We start from the raw sequence: 12,607 nt of genomic DNA on the forward strand, positions 1-12,607 counted from the left end.
TTGTATTTTTCAAAGCACATGTTTATTCAATTGCCACAAGATTTTGATGTTTGGCACATATCCAGTTGTCAAGGGGTTTCTTTTCATACGAACCACTCCGTGTGCTTGAAACCAGTAGCTGTGGAATTGAAGAAAAATCTGATTTTGAAATGTGACGAACGGGATTTTAGTTGAAAGACTCCCAATATTTAAAATGTTTACAGTCTTGATGGCATCCCACAAAAGGCAATGATCATACCAGAGATATTTAATTGTCTTCAATTATACTCACCGATGCGGTTGACGATCTCCTCACATTCTTTGACCGTGCTGGCTCTAAGCACCACACAGCAGAATCCTGTTGACTGAGGAGTTTCTGGGGAGTCTCTGAAAACGGAGCCAATTACACGTTCTGACATCTGCTCTCAGGCAACGGAGCTGTGCCAGCTCAGGATGCGTCATCCCTGCTGTTAATGGTTTTCTCCAGAGGAGCGCTTTAGAAATTCATTGAGGTTGCCCCTAGATGCTGATCTAAGAACTGTTCTTTATTTCCCCTTCTGAATGTTATTGTTAGGATGGGGATAGTGTAAACTGACCCTAAATCTGGTTAAGGGTATTTTTATAGCTGGGGCGACAGGAAAACGGGATGCTACTATTCCTGTCCAGTTATTAGGTCTACTGTACAATGAGGAATGGCTCATTTGAGTGTGCTTTTGCACAGACTATGTAAAAAGGCACGTCTTAAGGTTGTAACGTTTGTATTTATTGGAATATATCTGCAATGGTGAGAAGGCCTGGGACTATTCTCTGATATAATGGCTATGTTTTTTTATTAATACTCACACTACGCAGAAGGCAAAGACGGTATAGTCTGGCTGGCCAAACCGCCCTACACATGAGATCTCTGGATAATGATGCTGGAACAACTCCTAAACACAAACGGGGAAAATTCAGTATTTCAACCAACAACCCTATATAATAATTTCGATCCACTGGACAAAACCTGTTTAACCAACGTGTGATATTATGTTCCAGTTACTCACTGTCATATTGGATTTCTCAGTGCAGATCAAGTGGGTTTCCTTAAGGTCTAAAAGTACTTCCTGTTGGGAAAGTGAGAGGATATGTTAGTAGTTAGATTAGATTACAACAAACTATTCAGGTCAGCATGTCTCTATTTGTCAGTACCATGCTGGGCTGGTTTTGCTGTAAGACCAGGGGGATTCCATGTTGAAGCACCTCCTTGCCTCCATACTGTCAAGAAAAGAGATAAAACATACACACAGTCACACACAATTTAACACACAATAACCACAAGTACACAACAAACCACAATTGATGTGCAAATAGTACAAAATAAAAATCTTCTCAAACAGTGAAACACTAAGACAATACACACCATGTAATTATAAAAATAACATATCTACCATTCCCATGTTTGTCTTTCCCAAGAACTGCACAATGTACACAATTCTGTGGGGAGAGAGGGGTTTAGTGCCTCAGATTAGGTAAACATGCCTGTGTACTATTTTAACATAAGAGATTAGAAACAGATTTCAGTGTGAAACTACAAATAGCCCTACGTCCTGAACACTGTAGATCTGAATGGATGGGATTGGTATAAGCAATATGGTAGTACCCAATAATTTATATATACATTAGATGACTAACAGCCACCGCTGACGATACCGCACCTCCATCTTGGAGCTCCCCCACTGTTGTAAAAAATACTTTGGAAGCTATAGAAATGCATTTATTAATGTCCATGTTTGTTTTCGCTACATTTATTCTATTGCAAATTAATGCACATTTGATTAATTATATGTAAGCTAAACATACAAATAAAAATGTGAAAAAATACCTTTTTTTCCTTAAAGTAACATTTGCAGAATGTACTAATGTTACTGTCCCCACAAAAAATACTAAATACATGTCATTTTGTCCTTGAAACATTTCATTGAAATTCTGTAGAATTCCATTCATTCCTATGGAGCACTGCTTCTTCTGGGGAGTGCCAATATTGCCGACTGGTGACTTCAAAGCCTCTCATTGTCCAATACATAGCAATCCAGGGTTTATATACATAATTGGTAATACCACCAAATTGCTTTCTTATTAGCGGGCTGCAAACCAATAACAGGTGCATTAACGCAACAACAATCCCTCAGACTTGCCTTCCGTCTTTGAGGCACTGAGAGGGTGTGGGCCTCTGGCCCTGATTGGTGGGTTCTTGGGAGGAAGGGGAGGGGCCTAGCTGCAGGGAGGGGTTCTCTTCTCTAAGAGCTCTTAGGAGTTTGATGATGGGGCGATATACACCCCCGTCCTGCACACACCACCGTAACACACGCAGGGACAGGGGACGCCCCTTAAGCCTGGAGAGGACCACACCTGCCTGAGAACACAGACACACAAAAGCACAATGTCTCAATTAAATATTCAAAGAGAAAAACGCCCTGTACAGCATATTAAATAAATATAAGGTGTGGCTGTATACAGCACCAACCATAAGATTGGACACCTAGTCGTTCAAGGGTTTTTCTTTATTTTTACTATTTTCTATATTGTAGAATAATAGTGAAGACATCAAAACTATGAAATAACACGTGGAATCATGTAGTAACCAAAAAAGTGTCCAAACAAATCAAAATATATTTTATATTTGAGATTCTTCAAAGTAGCCACCCTTTGCCTTGATTACAGCTTTGCACACTCTTGGCATTCTCTCAACCAGCTTCATGAGGTAGTCACCTGGAATGCATTTCAATTAACAGGTGTGCCTTGTTAAAAGATTATTTGTAGAATTGATTTCCTTCTTAATGCGTTTGAGCCAATCAGTTGTGTTGTGAGAAGGTAGGGGTGTTATACAGAAGATAGCCCTCAGTAAAATGCAAATCAATTTATAACATTTTTGACATGCGTTTTTCTGGATTCTTTTGTTGTTATTCTGTCTCTCACTGTTCAAATAAACCTACCATTAAAATTATAGACTGATCATTTCTTTGTCAGTGGGCAAACGTACAAAATCAGCAGGGGATCAAATACTTTTTTTCCTCACTGTAGGTAGAGTTAATTAAAGTGACTATGCATAGATGACAACAGAAAGTGGTGTGGGGGGGGGGCAATGTGAGTAGTTTGGGTAGCCATTTGACTAGATGTTCAGTAGTCTTATGGCTTCGGGGTAGAAGCTGTTTAGAAGCCTCTTGGACCTAGACTTGGCGCTCTGGTACCGCTTGCCGTGTGGTAACAGGGAACAGTCAATGACTAGGGTGGCTAGACTCTTTGACAATTTTTAGGGCCTTCTTCTGACCGTCTGGTATAGAGGTCCTAGATGACAGGAAGCTTGGCCCCAGTGATGCACTGGGCCATTCGCACTACCCTCTGTAGTGCCTTGAGGTCAGAGGCCGAGCAGTTGCCATACCAGGCAGTGATGCAACCAGTCAGGATGCTCCCAATGGTGCAACTGTAGAACCTTTTGAGGATCTGAGGACCATGCCAAATCTTATCAGTCTCCTGAGGGGGAATAGGTTTTGTCATGCCCGCTTCACAACTGTCTTGGTGTGTTTGCACCATGATAGTTTGTTGGTGATGTGGACACCAAGGAACTTGAAGCTCTCAACCTGCTCCACTGCAGCCCCGTCGATGAGAATGGGGGCGTGCTCGGTCCTCTTTTTCCTGTAGTCCACAATCATCTCCTTAGTCTTGATCACATTGAGGGAGAGGTTGTTGTCCTGGCACCACCTGGCCAGGTCCCTGACCTCCTCCGTATTGGCTGTCTCGTTGTTGTCGGTGATCAGGCCTACCACTGTTGTGTCATCTGCAAACTTAATGATGGTGTTGGAGTCGTGCCTGGCCGTGCAGTCATGAGTGAACAGGGAGTACAGGAGGAGGCTGAGAACGCACCCCTGAGGGGCCCCTGTGTTGAGGATCAGAGTGGTGGATGTGTTGTTACCTATCCTTACCAGCTGAGGGCGGCCCGTCAGGAAGTTCAGGATCCAGTTGCAGAGCAAGGTGTTTAGTCCCAGGGTCCTTAGCTTATTGATGAGCTTTGAGGGCACTATGGTGTTGAACACTGAACTGTAGTCAATGAATAGCATTCTCACATAGGTGTTCCTTTTTTCCAGGTGGGAAAGGGCAGTGTGGAGTGCAATAGAGACTGCATCATCTGTGGATCTGTTGGGGCGGTATGCAAATTGGAGTGGGTCTAGGGTTTCTGGGATAATGGTGTTGAGGTGAGCCATGACCAGTCTTTCAAAGCCCTTCATGACTACAGACGTGAGTGCTACGGGTCGGTAGTCATTCAGGCAGGTTACCTTAGTGTTCTTGGGCACAGGCACTATGGTGGTCTACTTAAAACATGTTGGTATTACAGACTCGGACAGGGAGAGGTTGAAAATGACAGTGAAGACACTTGCTAATTGGTCAGTGAATGCTCGCAGTACACATCCTGGTAATCCGTCTGGCCCTGCAGCCTTGTGAATGTTGACCTGTCTAAAGATCTTACTCACATCGGCTGCGGAGAGCGTTATCACACAGTCTTCCGGTACAGCTGGTGCTCTCATGCATGTTTCAGTGTTATTTGCCTCGAAGCGAGCATAGAAGTAGTTTAGCTCATCCGGTAGGCTCGTGTCACTGGGCAGCTCTTGGCTGTGCTTCCCTTTAGTCTGTAATGGTTTACAGGCCCTGCCACATCCGATGTATTGATGCATTGCCTGTTTGATGGTTCGTCGGAGGGCATAGCGGGATTTCTTATAAACTTCCGGATTAGAGTCCCACTCCATGAAAGCAGCAGCTCTAGCCTTTAGCTCAGTGCGGATGCTGGTTGGGGTATGTACGTACAGTCACTTTGGGGACGACGTCATCGATGCACTTATTGATGAAGCTTTGGCAGATGTGGTGTACTCCTCAATGCAATTGGAGGAATCCCGGAACATATTCCAGTCTATGCTAGAAAAACAGTCCTGTAGCTTAGCATCTGCTTCATCTGACCACTTTTTTATTGATCTAGTCACTGGTGCTTCCTGCTTTAATTTTTGCTTGTAAGCAGGAAGCAGGAGGATGGAATTATCGTCACATTTGCCAAATGGATTTCGAGGGAGAGATTTGTATGCATCTCTGTGTGTTGAGTATAGGTGGTCCAGAGTTCTTTTCCCCCTGGTTGCATGTTTAACATGCGGATAGAAATTTGGTAAAACTGATTTAAGTTTCCCTGCATTAAAGTCCCCGGCTACTAGGAGCGCCGCCTCTAGGTGAGCATTTTCTTGTTTCCTTATGGAGGTATACAGCTCATTCAATGCTATCTTAGTGCCAACCTCTGACTGTGGTGGTATGTAAAACAGCTACAAATAATATAGATGAAAACTCTCTCGGTAGGTAATTTGGTCTGCAGCTTATCATGAGAAACTCTACCTCAGGCGAGCAATAGCTCGAGACTTCCTTAGATATCGAGCACCAGCTGTTGTTTACAAAAATACATAGACCGCTGCCCCTTGTCTTACCAGACACCACTGTTCTATCCTGCCGGTACATCGTATAACCAGCCAGCTGTATGTTGATATTGTCAACGTTCAGCCACGACTCCGTGAAGCATAAGATGTTACAGTTTTTAATGTCCCGTTGGTAGTTTAATCTTCCCAATTACTTGTCAATTTTATTGTTCAAAGATTGCATGTTTGCTAGCAGAATTGAGGGGAGTGGGGGTTTATTTGATCGCCTCCGACTCCTCAGAAGACAGCCCGCCCTCCAGCCTCTCTTTTTCCGCCTCCTATTCACGCAGATCACTGGGGTCAGGGCATGTTCCCGAGGGAGCTGTATATCCTCCGCCTCGGGCTCGTCAGAGTTGTGAAAGAAGAAAAAGGATTCTGCTAGTCCGTGGTGAGTAATCGCAGTCCTGATGTCTAGAAGTTATTTTCGGTCATAAGAGACGGCAACATTATGTACAAAAATTGTAAAAATAAAATAAAAATTACGAACAAAAAAAACACTCTCCGTTGGGGGCACGTAAAATGTCTGCCATCTGCTCCGGCGCCATCTTACATTCTATCATTTCATGGGTTCGATTGATTTTCTCCAATGTTTGTAAACATTGTAAATGTAAACAAACACTGTGTAGTTTCATAACATGGTTAAAACAATCATTTATATATCATGGATGGTCAGTCCTTGCATCCATAGCTCTGTCTATTAATCTGACTGTGGTTACATTTCTCTAGGCCCATCCCCCAGCTTTTTACCAAACCAGAGGCGGGTCGACCGTTTTGTTATTATTTCATCTGTGGATGTGCCCTTTAAACAGCTGCATATTATCAATATATCAAAGTGTCACCAACAAAAAGGTAAACAATAGGCCTATAGAAAATGCAGCATATGGCATTCATTTATCACACGTAATTAGCACTTTTCAGTCATTCTCAAAGCATGCCATTCCATGAGCGCAGTATTTATTTTTCAACTCAAATCAATGAGCCCAATCAGTCCTCCATGACAACAAAATCATAAACAACAGAATAGGGATGGCTAATAAGTCCTTGGTTTTGGGGTTATGCTCAGGTAAAACAATTTGGCCTATCTATACTTCCATATTTCAAAGTCCTATTCTTGAAGATCAAGGGGTATAACATTTATTGGAATTTTATTTAACCTTTATTTAACGACTGGAATTCTGATAGAAAGCAGGGCACGTGCCCAGTGTCCCTGTTAATTTTGTTAGTCACTTTCACTCAGATATCATATTTGTCACAACGTCCACGGAATGTGGCGCCTCTCCCCGGTCGGGCGGTGCTCGGCGGTCGTCGTCGCCTGCCTACTAGCTGCCACCGATCTATGTTTCTGTGTCTGTTGGTTTTGTCTGATTAGGTCTGCACCTGTTTTGTGTTAGTCAATTAGTGGGGGTATTTAGTTTGTCTGTTTTGTTTGGGGATTTGTGTGGGATTGTTCTTTGTCATGTTGTTTGATAGTTGGGAATTTTTGTATGTTTTCCCAGTGAAGCTGCTTGTTTAGGCATTAGGGTTGCTGGGCTGCGCCCCGTCCTTGTGGATCTTTGGAGCTGTCCTAGTTGTTTTTGCAACCTGCCTTGTTGCAGCATTTTTCCTGTTTGGATTATTAAACATACGTTTAAACGGATCTCAGTCTCCTGCGCCTGACTTCACCCCTCCTGCTATCAAAGGGAGCCGTGACAATATTAACACGGCAAAATGTGTATAATTGCAAAGGAAATTTGCTTTTAAAACTGCAAAAAATTCTCCCCAACCCCTAGTTATAATTTTTAGCATTGCAGGAGATTAGCTGTGTAATGTACACTAAAAAAGTTCTGTAAAGCAAACGTATTTGTTTATCTTTTGTTAATAAAATACCTTTTCTGCTAACAGATCCCTCTGTTCGTATTAAATTATCGTTTTTAATCCTGGTGCTGAGTTAATGTGTAGTGGCTAATTGTAAAGGGGGATATCTAGTCAGTTATCCAACTGAATGTATTCAACTGAAATGTGTCTTCCGCATTTACCGTAAATTCCGGACTATAAGCCGCAACTTTTTTCCCAGGCTTTGAACCTCGCGGCTTAAACAATGACGCGGCTAATATATGGATTTTTCCCGCTTTACATTTTTTTTTCTAAAAAAAAACATTCTGTGACGTGCTCAGTTTTTTGGCGGCATGGAGCTTTCATTAGACCAATGAAATTGGCGAACGGGTTACGGTCAAACAACTTTTTTGTTCACTGTTTAGATTAAATCGAGCGCTCTCAAACTTCCCATCATTCTGATTACGGTAGTCATTTTGTCACCCTCATCATGGCAAAGACACGGAAAAATGCATATGATGCAGCTTTCAAGTTGAAGGCGATTGATCTGGCTGTTGGAAAAGGAAATAGAGCTGCTGCACGGGAGCTTGGTCTTAATGAGTCGATGATAAGACGTTGGAAACAGCAGCGTGAGGAATTGATTCAGTGCAAAAAGACAACTAAAGCTTATTGCTAATTTTTTATTTTTTGTTACAAGCCGTGTTTCGTTAAAGCCTATTTATTTTTGTTACAAGCCGTGTTTCGTTAAAGCCTGTGTAAAGTTCATTTGTTTCAATGTACCGGTAGGCACCTGCGGCTTATAGACATGTGCGGCTTATTTATGTTCAAAATAAATAAATAAAAATTATTCAGTGGGTGCGGCTTATATTCAGGTGCGCTTAATAGTCCGGAAATTACGGTAACTCAACCTCTCTGAATCAGAGAGGTGCGTGGGGCTGCCTAGCTAATAGGCTTTGTGTTTGTAGATCGACTGAGGTGAATGAAGCTACCGCAACCAATGTGATAATGGCTGGGGATATTTTTGCTTGTTTTGGTTGTTCACCAAATAGCATTTTAGGGTTTTTAAATTGTATAGAAATGCAGTAAATGAGCTTCAACTTTCTTCAAAGTTCCACAGGACCAGTGGAAGCAAAATAGCCCCATATACTGTACTGTAGTGCCTTCAGAAAGTATTCACACATTTTGTTGTGTTACAAGGTGGGATTTAAATTGATTTAATTGTAATTTTTTTGTCATCAATTCACACAAAATACTCTGTAATGTCAAAGAAAAATTCTAACATTTGTTATTAAAAAAAATGTGATTACAGCTGTGTCTTTCTAGGTAAGTCTCTAAGAGCTTTGCACACCTGGATTGTACAATATTTGCACCTTAATATTTTTACATTCTTCAAGCTCTGTCAAGTTGGTTGTTGATCCTTGCTAGACAGCCATTTTCAAGTCTTGCCATAGATTTTCAAGCTGATTTAAGTCAAAACTGTAACTAAGCCACTCAGGAACATTCAATGTCGTTTTGGTAAGCAACTCCAGTGTATATTTGTATTTTAGGTTATTGTCCTGCTGAAAGGTTTTCCTCTAGGATCTTGCCTGTGCTTAGCATTATTCTGTTTCTTTTTATTATAAAAAACTCCCTAGTCCTTGTCGATGAAAAGCATACCCATAACATGATGCAGCCACCACCATGCTTGAAAATATGAATAGTAGTACTCAGTGATGTGTTGTGGGGATTTGCCCCAAACATAACGTTTTGTATTCAGCACATAAAGTTAATTTTTTGCCACATTTTTATGCAGTTTTACTTTAGTGCCTTATTGCAAACAGGATGCATGTTTTGGAATATTTTTATGGAATATTTGTGTTCTGTACAGGCTTCCTTCTTTTCATTCTGTCATTTAGGTTAGTATTGTGGAGTAACTACGTTGTTGATCCATCATCAGTTTCCTCACAGCAATTAAACTCTGTAACTGTTTTAAAGTCACCATTGGCCTCATGGTGAAATCCCTGAGCGGTTTCTTTCCCCTCCGGCAACTGAGTTAGGAAGGACGCCTGTATCTTTCTAGTATTGATACACCATCCAAAGTGTAATTAATAATTTCGCCATGCACAAAGGGATATTTATTTTATTTTTAACCATATACCAATTTGTGCCCTTCTTTGCGAGGCATTGGGAAACCTCCCTGGTCTTTGTGGTTGAATCTGTGTTTGAAATTCACTGCTTGACTGAGGGACCTCACAGGTAATTGTATATGTGGGGTACAGAGATGATGGCATAGTCATGAAAAAATCCAACTCATTATGTGACTTGTTATTTAGGCTTGCCATAACAAAGAGGTTGAATACATATTGACTCAAGACATTTTAGCTTTTTATTTTTAATAAAATTGTAAGAATTTCTAAAAACTTAATTCCACTTTGACATTATGGGGTATGGTGTGACACAAAATCTCAATTTAATCAATTTTAAATTCAGGCTGTAACACAACAAAATGTGGAAAAAGTCAAGGGGTATGAATACTTTCTGAAGGCACTGGGGTGCTACCACTATATGTCACAGTAGCTGTGGGGTTCTTTTCCGCCTATGCATCTTTCTTTCAACGTGAAACCCACCACTGGTGTGCTCGGCCAAAGAGCTCTATTTTCATGTTATTGAACACATTTAAATGCCTGGAGTTTGCTAAACGGCATTGGCACTTGGATTGGAGCCAGTGCTATGATCAGATGACATGAAAAAAGCTCTTTGGCCACACACAACTGTGGTGGGTTTCGCGTTGAAAGAAGGATGCATAGGCAGAAAAGAACCCCATACCTACTGTAAAATATATTGCTGTGGGGCTATTTTGCTTCCACTGGTCCTGGGGCCCTTGTTAAGGTCAACAGCATCCTTTACCCAGTACCAGGACATTTTTGCCCAAAACCCGGTTGCCTTTGCCAGTGGATCTTCCAGCAAGACAATAACCCCAAGCACACAAAATCCACAAAGAAATTGTTAATTGACCACAAAAATCAACATTTTACAATGGCCATCTCAGTCTCCGGACATAAACCCCATTGAAAGCCTGTGGTTTGAATGGAAGAGGGCAGTCCATAATCGCAGACGAAGGATATCAAGGCTCTGGAAATATTCTATATGGAGGAATGGTCTAAGATCCTTCCCAATGTGTTCTCCAGTGTCATAAAACATTTTAGAAAAAGGCTCAGTGACTTTATCCTCGCAAGGTGGGCTATTAAAAGGTACTGAAAACAAGGGTTCCAATCATTTTGACCCCTATCTTTTTTTAGAAAAAAAATATTACTTGTTAAACAAAATCTCTTTCTCTGAGCAATTGTATTAGGATAAAATCATAGAATGTTCCAATTTTCTTTGCATACAAAACAGCTCAGTTTTTGTATTAATTATTTTTATACTAAGTCGGATGATTTTGCATGGTCCTGAGGAGCGGCTGACTAAAAAGCAGGTGTGTTAGATTAGGACTGGAGCTATTTTTTGTGTAAAGGTCTCCTTACCTGTCCATTGCAGGCATTCCGTAAGGAGATTCCGTTGATCTCATCAATGATGTCACCTGGATGTACACACTTGTCCACCTGAGCCTGGCTACCTGGCAACAGTTTCAGGACAAAGACACGGCCACTGAGATACCTGGGGGAAGAGAGAGAGAGAGGTGGGAGAGGAGAGGAGAGGAGAGGAGAGGAGAGGAGAGGAGAGGAGAGGAGAGGAGAGGAGAGGAGAGGAGAGGAGAGGAGAGGAGAGAGAGAGAGAGAGAGAGAGACAGAGAGAAAGACAGAGAGAGACAGAGAGATGACTGTGTATTATGAGGAAGGATACAAACACTGCCACTTACCTGAGCACCATCCCTAGCTCACGACATGGTACTGCCTCATACATATCACACACCTGGAAAACACAGACATAGTCCTCACTTCAATAGGCAAAATATACACAGACTAACTATGAGGAAGGGAAGTCATACATAGATCTGAGATTGTACAGGGCTCATTTCAATATCTTACCGGTAGAAGCCAGCTCTCATCCAGAAAACTGCAGTTCTTAAGTGAAAAGGCAGACATTTTGCTGATGTGAGCAGTGACATTCTATGTTTTGAGAACTCTTTGTATTTGCAACATTTTGTTTTAGGCCAACAGTCTAAGCAGAGACTTGACTCGTGCTTTCTGATACTGTGCATCAACCACATCATAGTCAGGCAAACAGGAGAGGGAAGGAAACACTTTGTACCTCCATGTCCAGTTTGAATTCCATTTCTGAGAGGACCATGAGCAGGGACATGAAAGGCTCTTAGAGAGGAAGGATATTTGACTCAGTCATCATGAGTGTTGTTGGACACTTGACAAGTTGAACTTTAATAATGGAACACTGGTCACTTTAATCATGTTTACACGCGGCTTTAATCAACTCATATGTACAGTATGTACTGTATTCTATTCTACTGTATTTTAGTCAATGCCACTCCGACATTGCTCGTCCTAATATTTATATATTTCTTTATTCCATTATTTTACTTTTAGATTTGTGTGTATTGTTGTGAATTGTTAGATACTACAGCACTGTTGGAGCTAGGAACACAAGCATTTCGCTACACCCGCAATAACATCTGCTAAGTAAGTGTATGTGACCAATAACATCTGCTAAGTACGTGTATGTGACCAATAACATCTGCTAAGTACGTGTATGTGACCAATAACATCTGCTAAGTACGTGTATGTGACCAATAACATCTGCTAAGTACGTGTATGTGACCAATAACATCTGCTAAGTACGTGTATGTGACCAATAACATCTGCTAAGTACGTGTATGTGACCAATAGAATTTTATTTTATTTGACTTTCTGTGATGAAAATGACTTCCTGATATTAAGGCCAATGCCAACAGCAACCATTCAGTGAAAACAAAACAATCAGGAAGAGAAGAAAAGCCTCACCTACAAATTCCTCATTCTTAAAAAGTGAAATAGCTGGGTTGTACCACTGGAAAATAGAAACCAGTAAACCAAGTCAATGATATGATAGCCTATTCAAACATAACTGGAATATAGCCTAATTACTGAACATCAAAGGAATGTAAATTGTAATGTTACAACAATGTAACAACAAGGTATTAGAGCCAATATGAGTGAGAGATAACAGACCTCTAGTACTTTGGGTGTGTGTAACAGGTGTTTGATGACTCCTTCTAGAACTCTCCGTCTGAGGGCTAGCCTAAGGAGGTAGCGTCCTCGTCCCTGAGCTGACAACAGCTTCCTGCAGGCTAAGGTCTGTTCAACCGCAAGCGACACAGCACTCAGTCTAGAATACACGCACAGGAACATATACACACCAGT

General features: G+C 41.4%; 1 protein-coding gene across 2 annotated transcripts in view; it reads right to left on the reverse strand.

Annotated features, from left to right (window-relative positions):
- The window catches only part of si:ch211-250n8.1 (uncharacterized), a 16,011-nt gene continuing 3,404 nt past the window's right edge, over positions 1 to 12,607 (reverse strand). For both annotated transcript variants that reach the window (XM_029764734.1, XM_029764735.1), the window contains exons 4-16: positions 12,416 to 12,572; positions 12,209 to 12,254; positions 11,505 to 11,563; positions 11,282 to 11,317; positions 11,113 to 11,165; positions 10,778 to 10,910; positions 2,154 to 2,371; positions 1,407 to 1,452; positions 1,168 to 1,233; positions 1,023 to 1,082; positions 823 to 908; positions 272 to 366; positions 1 to 118 (exon numbers count right to left, since the gene is read on the reverse strand). In XM_029764734.1, the coding sequence (XP_029620594.1) occupies positions 84 to 118; positions 272 to 366; positions 823 to 908; positions 1,023 to 1,082; positions 1,168 to 1,233; positions 1,407 to 1,452; positions 2,154 to 2,371; positions 10,778 to 10,910; positions 11,113 to 11,165; positions 11,282 to 11,317; positions 11,505 to 11,563; positions 12,209 to 12,254; positions 12,416 to 12,572 (1,090 nt within the window). In that variant the 3' untranslated portion in view covers positions 1 to 83. The remainder of the gene's footprint in view (positions 119 to 271; positions 367 to 822; positions 909 to 1,022; positions 1,083 to 1,167; positions 1,234 to 1,406; positions 1,453 to 2,153; positions 2,372 to 10,777; positions 10,911 to 11,112; positions 11,166 to 11,281; positions 11,318 to 11,504; positions 11,564 to 12,208; positions 12,255 to 12,415; positions 12,573 to 12,607) is intronic.

Source organism: Salmo trutta, chromosome 10 (genome assembly GCF_901001165.1).
Source record: "Salmo trutta chromosome 10, fSalTru1.1, whole genome shotgun sequence".
NCBI lineage: Eukaryota > Metazoa > Chordata > Actinopteri > Salmoniformes > Salmonidae > Salmo > Salmo trutta.